This window comes from Clavelina lepadiformis, chromosome 9 (genome assembly GCF_947623445.1).
Source record: "Clavelina lepadiformis chromosome 9, kaClaLepa1.1, whole genome shotgun sequence".
Lineage (NCBI taxonomy): Eukaryota > Metazoa > Chordata > Ascidiacea > Aplousobranchia > Clavelinidae > Clavelina > Clavelina lepadiformis.
This window is the reverse complement of record NC_135248.1, coordinates 2,297,259-2,305,779: the sequence shown is the minus strand read 5'-3', so window position 1 is coordinate 2,305,779 and position 8,521 is coordinate 2,297,259. Positions and strand designations below refer to the sequence as shown.

The 8,521-nt window shown below is 40.8% G+C and overlaps 2 protein-coding genes across 2 annotated transcripts; one reads left to right on the top strand and one right to left on the bottom strand.

Moving 5' to 3' along the window:
* The first annotated feature begins 3,037 nt into the window (after positions 1 to 3,037).
* Positions 3,038 to 5,542, top strand: LOC143470687 (zinc finger MYM-type protein 1-like). The gene has a single exon (XM_076968952.1). The coding sequence runs from the start codon at positions 3,038 to 3,040 to the stop codon at positions 5,540 to 5,542; it is 2,505 nt and encodes an 834-aa protein (XP_076825067.1).
* Positions 5,543 to 7,246: 1,704 nt separating this feature from the next.
* On the bottom strand, positions 7,247 to 7,671 carry LOC143471214 (ATP synthase F(0) complex subunit g, mitochondrial-like). The gene has a single exon (XM_076969614.1). It carries the CDS (start codon positions 7,634 to 7,636, stop codon positions 7,337 to 7,339), a length of 300 nt encoding a protein of 99 aa, XP_076825729.1. The 5' UTR covers positions 7,637 to 7,671; the 3' UTR covers positions 7,247 to 7,336.
* Between the last annotated feature and the right edge of the window lie 850 nt (positions 7,672 to 8,521).

Sequence of the window (8,521 nt, the reverse complement as noted above, 5' to 3'; positions counted from 1 at the left end):
TGATAAAAATCAGTACAATCGGCCTTTACGGCCAGTTTCAACAAACAAAAAAGCTTTCGTATTTCTTAATCCAGTAATCAGTACCGGTATAGTCTACGGGAGTTAGGCTGTTAAATTGTTTTCACAAAATTTCAGTTTATGAAATCACGTGGACTTAACATCTTTGCATATATCATGCGATACGACAACTGGTTAGAATGAACTGTACTCGAACCGACAAAGAAGTAACCTTGTGTTTTAAATTCCAAATCTAAAAAGTTGCACAACGCACAAAAAAGTAATCGTCCACTTGACTGTCATTTTGCGATTGACTTAAGGCGTGAAACGTCACCCACCCCGGTACATGACGTCAAACACATTTTTGATTTCTATAAAGTCCGTTTTTCTGGAAAACACCTCTTTTAAAAAGAACGAAGGACCAAATGACAATATTTTGTTTATGGTTAAAGTAATGATTAGTCCCGGATATTTTTCCAAAAACTTTTAGTTAAAGAAATTTATATAAAAAAGATATTTCATATAGATTTCAGATCAAACAACAAGATAATGACATAAGAATGTCATGTGATCTATTAACCAGTCAAGCAGAAACACCAACAAGTCAAACCAATAAAGCGTATCTTTTACAGAAATCGCACAATTTTATTTCAGATGTAAGATTCTCTGGAAATATAACACGGACCTTAATTTGGCTTATTAACTAATGACTACGGTTAACATTTTCCCATTAATGTTTGTATCAATTTAAGCTGGACGGTCATTTTGTTTACAGGTTTATGATCAAATCTTTTTCAATGCTGTCTCAGAATCACCTGCTTACTGGTCTCTGCAGCCTAATCGATTTCGCTACGGATGCCATAAATCGGTATCGTATTTTTATGTTTGAGAAAGTGATGAAGATAACATCTGCATCATCGGTAAAAATTCTCATGTTGAAAAATATTTTATATCTACGGTAATGCACAATGAAAACTCGCTACCTCAAAGTTTCATATAACTGTCAACTTAAAGTATAACATGCTTGGTCATTAAGAAATTCCAATATAATGTAAAATCAATTAGCCTATGCCAATTTTGTAGGCATAAGTTCTAAGTTTAAAACTAATTAAGTGGGTTCCTGTGTCGAGCAAAATCAGTTTTTGGGCCAGTCGTTTTGAATGTGTTTTAGCCTAACTGCCTAAGCTAAGTAGATGTTTACTTTTTGCCAAAATGTTTTAAAGATTAAATTTAAAGCGTATTCCATTAAATGTGGAAAAACACGCACAATTTCTATTTCTTTAGCCGAGCTATAAAGCTATATTTAGGCGTCTATACCGTTACGCGTTACATTCACAACCGGCTTTCTGACTAAACTTATGGTGCCCGCGATTTATCTTTATAGCATCGCCATGATTAATACTCGTTTAGACGACAATTACGCGTTGACCATACCTCCTAGACCAGGGGCGGGCAACATACGGCCCGCAGACAGTGCAGGATTAAGGTGGATGCTATTGATGCTGCAGCATTAGGCCCATTCCTGAAATAGGCCCAGACGAAAACAGACGTGAATTTTCCGGACGCTGAACAGTTTTCCTTTGCTTAATTAACCCACAAATAATTCTTATTATGAAATTTGTAGTCCGACTTTCGCACGCCTAGGCACAGTGTTACGCCTAGGCACGTAAGATAAAGCAAGATTTTGGCATAGACTACTTATTTAAGATGAAAAATTATAACACTTTTCGAGCTGTTTCAGGGCCCTTCATTACTTCAGCCGCAGATAAGATGCACGGCTTTATTAACTCTTCCCCAATCGTGTATGCTTTTTTTGGTTTTAACTATTCGTAGAGAAACTAGATAGGATTCATGAAGAAAGGATTTTTCGGTAGTCGTCATCTTTTCATTTGCTTTTTTTAATCGTTCATATCAGAGAATATTCGTCCAAAATATTCAAGTGGCTTGCCTTCAAGATTGTTGTGCTTTGAATGAAAGTGACGAACAACTTTAGAAGGTTTCATAACGTCATTTGGCAGAATTTGGGAGCACACCAAACATTAGGGCCGTGACGATTGTTCACTACCCGGAACTATTGTAAAACCAAGCTCCAAGTATTTTTATTGTATTGCCTGACAAATTCCCCTTTTCGTTTCTTACTTCCCTCTGTGACACTCAACTTATCTGCATATGCCCTTTTCGTAGTTTACATTTGCACCTACTGATACTTGGTTCATTTCCATTTTGAGAATTATTTGTTTCAGAAGTCTTAGTTTTTTCCTTCTTGTTAAAATACACTTGTTGGTTCGTTGATTCCATATTAATCCTTCTGTAGTTTAACAGGACAAGCTATTGCAGCATCTGAAAAGTGAAGAATGACCTTGTATTACAAAACTTTTTGAAAGCTAGACGCAGTTTATGACGAAACAATCATAAACGGCACAAAATCTAGGTCATCGGAAGGTTAACCTTTATTATTAAACAGTTCTGCTGTATCAACGAAGGAGAGATAGGCTATGCCAGTTTTAGCCTGCTGCTGTGAATCGGCCAAGCGTAAAATGAGTTTTACAGGAAGTATCAACTTTGCAATGCTTATGATTCCAGATTAAAATTAGCTTGGCAGAAAGTAAGATACGGTACTTCGCGGACCGGCGGTTGAGAACCACTGAGTTAGGCTAAGCCTTAGGAATAGATTAGGTTAAGGCAGTAAGATTAGTACTCATTATGGTTGGGAAAAGAGTTAGCAATCATTATTGTTGAGTTCAATGTTGTTTCATTGCCGATTCACAAGCTAACACCGTGAAAACAACTGCCGGTTCACAACAAAAAATGATGGAAACCAGTGTCAGTTTATAACAAAAAATGATGGAAAGCATTGGGGTTCACTTGGACGCTAGCGACTGCCTTAATTCTAAGACAATTGCTAATGTTTTTTTTTTGCACTGTGACGTAGGCTAAATATACGGCGTTGTGTTTATTGTAACGGAAGATTTCAAGTTAATGCGATAAATTTTACGGTTCCACAATTTACAAATTTAGCTGCGTTTTGTGCACGCTTGCTATGGCGTCTCAACTCAGTGGATGGGATAAAGCGAAAAAGAAAAGGAAAGAAGCAGCAGAACAAGAAAAGCTTCTGGCGAAAATTCCAAAACTGAGTTCATACTTTGGAATGCGAGCAGCTTCGTCTCAATTGCCTGCGTCGGATGCGATTGCGAATTCGAGCGCTCCTGAAGACCAGGCCAAGCAAGATGAACCTGATGAGGAAAGAGAGGATAAAGAGCGGGAAAGTTCAGCGGAGAGAGCAGAGGTGAAAGGAGACGCTATCACTGGCGAAGCACTGGCGCAAACGCTGGAGGATATCACCAATGATTTAGGACAGTGGGGTAAAATCAACGCTGACACTCGAGAATATTGGGCCAAGAAAGGTTCAAAACACTGCCAACACACTGAATCGATGTTTGAAGAGAGCGCCAGACAATACCTAGGTGAATCATTCCAACGTCGATGCACTAAGACCTTCTTCGTGCGTACGCATCCGCTCAATGGTGAAACATCCTATAGACAATGGTTGTGCTACTCGCCTTCGACCGGGAAGGTGTTCTGCTTTGCATGCAAGTTGTTCGGTGGTAATGCTGTTCAAGCAACCAAGTTCGTATCCGGCGGTTTCGACAATTGGAGGACAGGCGAATCCAGAATAAAAATGCATGAAAGCAGCGATGGTCATCGCAAGGCTATGTTGTCTTTTGCGAGCCGACAGAGGGAGGCCGGTCGTGTTGACTACCTAGCCGCTAAACAGGTCGAGGAAGAGCGGTGTTACTGGCGCCAGATTGTAAAGCGGCTCATCGACGTTCTGATATTCCTAGCTAAGCGTGGCCTTGCTATAAGGGGCGCGGATGAGATCATAGGTTCCCCTCATAATGGTAACTACCTTGGCATCATTGAGTTGTTGGCGGAGTACGATACTCTGCTGGCTAGCCATATTAGAAAATATGCGAACTGCGGGAAAGGTCACATTTCTTATTTGTCATCCACAATTTGCGAGGAGCTGGTGCAGCTCATGGGACAAAAGGTGCAGGACACCATCCTGAAAGAAGCCAAGAAGGCGAAGTATTTCTCTGTCTCGATTGACTCTACACCTGACGTATCACACCTCGACCAGCTAACGATTGTTATTCGATATGTTCTGCCGTTGGGTCCAGTTGAACGGTTCCTGACATTCTTGCCTATGATGAGACACACCGCTACGCACATGGCTAGCATACTTCTGAACTTTCTGAAGGAAAATGGCTTGGATGTTACTAACTGCAGAGGCCAGTCGTATGACAATGCGTCAAACATGTCAGGACGGTACAACGGTGTCCAGGCAATTGTGAAGCGAGAATGTAAATATGCTGCTTTTATTCCATGCTGCAACCACAGTTTAAACCTGGTAGGAGACCAGGCTGTTAATAGCTGCGCTGGCTGTACCAGGTTTTTTCATTTTGTCAATGGACTATACGTTTTCCTGTCTGAATCGACATATCGCTGGCAGAAACTGAAGAATCGCTGCACATTAACGCTCAAAGGTTTGTCTGGAACCCGATGGTGTGAACGTGCAGATGCTGTCAAAGCGCTAGTAGAAGGGAGGAAGAGCATTCAAGAAGTCCTGGATGAGCTTGCGGCAGATAAGGAGCAGAAGGCCGATACGAGAAACCAGGCCGACGGATTTTCGCGCAGGATGGACGAACTTGAGACAGCAGTTATGGCGACTGCCTGGAACGATATCCTATGCCGTCTCAACAGTACGAGCATTAGCCTCCAAGACCCTACAGTCAGTCTGAATACGGCAACTAGTTTATTGGCATCACTGGTCGACACGATTCAATTTGCACGGGACAGATTTGACGTGTATGAGCAGATGGCGATCGAAAAGGTTCCTCACGGTGAATACAAGGCTGAAGAACGTCGAGGCCGTAAGCGAAAGCGAATGCCTGATGAAGGAGCTGCAAACGAAGAAAACCTCACCCCTAGGGAAACATTCAAAACCCATATATATCTGGTCATGATCGACAGACTGTTAGCTGAACTGGAAAAGCGAATGAAGGCGTATGAGGATATATCTACAACATTCGGATTTCTTTCGGAGCTAACGTCATTGAGCATAAAGCAGATCGAGAATAAAGCTCAAAATCTCGTTTCCTCGTATCCAGATGACTTGGAAGACACGCTGGTGGCTGAGCTCATACAGTTTGCTGCATTTATGCGCACCCAGAAATCGGTGAGTGTGAACGAGTCAGCAGAGCTTACCATGTACAAGCTTTTGTCGTCGTTGAACCTTTCTCAAACATTTCCAAACGTCGAGATTGCTTTGCGCATCTATCTGTGCTTGATGGTGTCTAATGCCTCCGGCGAGCGGAGCTTCTCAAAACTGGGAATAGTCAAAGGAGAGCTGCGGTCCTCGATGAGGGAGGAAAGGCTAAACATGCTGGCGCTTATGAGCATTGAACATGAGGTGCTGAGCAGCCTTGACTGCACTGACATGATCGAAGATTTCGCGCTTGCTAAGGCTCGAAAAACAGTAGTATAACTAAGCAGCACTAGCGCAGCATTGACAATATGCCAACGTTAAGTTGATCTGGATTAGCCTTTTCTTCATTAACTCCGCTTTTCAGGCAATATTGGTATTGAATTGTGTTGGTGTTACATAGCCTGATGTTACTCTCGAGTTTTTACGATAACACGTCGTTATTATTGTTCATGTTCATTAAAATTTGGCTGACTGCGTCGAAAGCAATAAAGGCTCTTTGGTCGGTCTGATTACGCGTGTACGGTGGAGTCAGAGTGTCGAATGCATATGTACCAATGCCTAGAAAAAATAGGCCTGTTTTTGCGCTGCAGCATCAGGCCCAGTTTCGTCTTAATCCGGCCCTGCCCGCAGACAGTTTCCGGTCTTACATGATAATGTGGCCTGCGGCCACAGTCTGCCGTGATCCGCCGCATTATTCATTAATAAATTCATTAAATACTGTTTTTGGTCTCTATGCTTAAAACTTAAAGTTTACATTAAATACGATTTATTCCTTGCATAGGTGGATAAATACACGATTAATGTATCGATTCAGGAATCCGGCCCGCCAAGTACTTCATTTTCTCATGTCAGGCCCGCCGACCGAAGAAGTTGCCCGCCCCTGTCCTAGACTCTAGGTCTAGGACTCTAAGTCCTAGAGTGAATCTAAAAAATCCGTGATTCCAAATTCACCTAGCAGTTTTTTTTCGCGAAACGAAAAAGAACTGCACGCTCCATAAACGAATATTAATGCGTATCCCCTTTCAAAGAATATAATTATTCCAGGCACCTGCAATATTACCTCAACTTTTTGGAGGCGATTGCGTAAAACTTTTTAGTGGCTGAGTGGATGGTTCCTATCATTGCAATGGTCTATCCAAAATTTTCTGGAACGGAGTTTTATGGCTAATTTTGACTAAATTTGGGTCACTGATTTCAAATCTGATGTTAGTTTGTACCCATCACATCCAGATTTGGAGATATAACTTACCCTTTATTAAAATAAGGTCCTAGATGCAATTAATTAGTTATGAATTAAAAATTGCGAGATGAAGTGTTTGCGAACTTTTCTGTAATAATGGATTAACGGTCGTGTTTGGCTAGGTTCAATCAGTTGTTTTGAGACAACTTTATTGGGGTCGCGGTCTAAATACCAGAGTGGTCGCGTTGGCGAAACGGAATGTTATACGTTGGAATAGTGTATATTCCGTGCCGTGTTGAAGCGGTCGTTAACTAAGGTTCCACTTCCACTATATATTTATATGTGCATTTCAGCTTTCTGGCGAAATGCCCCACAAATAATGCAAATATCCATGTGATCAACACTAATCGTTCTCTAATCTAACTAATCACTAATAGAGCAATGGTTCTTTACCTTTGGTAGTTGTGTGTTCAATGGACCTTAACAATCAACATTCTCAACTATGGGCCACAAACAGATGCCTGCAACTACAACACCCAACGGTTCTAAACAGTCAGCTACTGGTACTATCATATCTTCCTTGGATTGGTTAGCGTTTAAACAACTCTGTCACTGGTCAAGTGACTGAGACTTTGCGCAATTTCAAATGAAAGCAACACTGTAATCTGCATCAGCACTAAATATAACTGATATACAGAACACGAAAATAAGGTGTAAAATCTACGATAATTTTTCTATATGATAGGCTACTGGAACATTTATTTTTCCCCTAAACCTTTTCTCTTCTATAGTTTCATGTCACATACGTCAAAAATTTGTATTGTGGTGACAAAACAATCATAAAAGAGTTTCAGCAAAAAACTTTCAGAATGAGACATTAACTATAGGAGAGTTCAGACTTTGTATCCAATCAGGCTTCGTCGACCGATGATCTCGCCGACAAAGAACCACATCAGGACCTCCGTTACGACGAGCGTGTTCTGCCACGCTTGCTTGACGGTGAGGTTGGTAACCTTTCCGGTAACAAGATTGTTGATTCCTTTCTGTGCCAATGGGATTGCTTGGCTGATCTCACCCGGGGTCGGCGGTCTCAGTTCAACTTTGGCATATTTCCAGAAAGTCTGGGCACGTGGTGCGGCATACTTCATGCCAGCTTGGGTCCAGACAGGTATCTTGGCCAATAACTTACTCATAGTTTTTCAATTGATTCTGAAAAATAGACAAAGCCAATGTAATACCGAAGTAACATTACATGTTAAAAGCTTGTAGTGTCTTACTGCTTCCTATTTGAGTTACACAAGCTATTTCAATGCGGTATGCAAAAATATAACCTATTATTTATTGATGTATTTGCAAAAGCAGTTCCAGTATATAATATCTAAAACAGCAGGTGAGTCTTTCCTAGATAATGGACGTTACACTGTCTAAAACAGGGGTGTCCAACCCGAGGCCCGCGGGAAGGTTCTGAGTGGCTCGAGCAGTATTTGTTGAAATGACTTATATTATCAACTGGATCGCCTACGTAATTTATGGCGAACTTACGTTCCGAGAAATTGGCATTTATTGTTTGTTTACTAATTTCTGACAGCCGTATGAAAAACTTTCTTCCCATTGCTACATCGTCCATCTCACCGAATATTGCCAAACTTGTTAAAGAAAAACAGTGCTTAACTTCACATTGAAATGTCGACATGTAATAAAAACTTTGTTGGATTTACAATATCTTGGTATGTTTATTGTTAATTTTAAAAGAGGATAATACGTATTTCTAAGATTAGAATTTTGGAGTGAGGGTTTTAATTGGAAATTAGCAGTAAACACTAAAGTGGCCCGCGCAATCATTCGTAAATCGCATGTGGCCCTTTGGCCAAAAAGGTTGGACACCCCTGCTCTAAATGATAGACATGCATAATAGAGTGTTGGATATTAGAAAAACATATCTATTGAAAACCTAAACTGTTTATGTATTATTGTGACAAATACAACTAATGAATTAATTACCGCAACAATGTAATTTATGCAATTAGTGTACCAGACCAGTTTCTATTTTCGCATGTCAGCACTGTTAGTGTAGATGT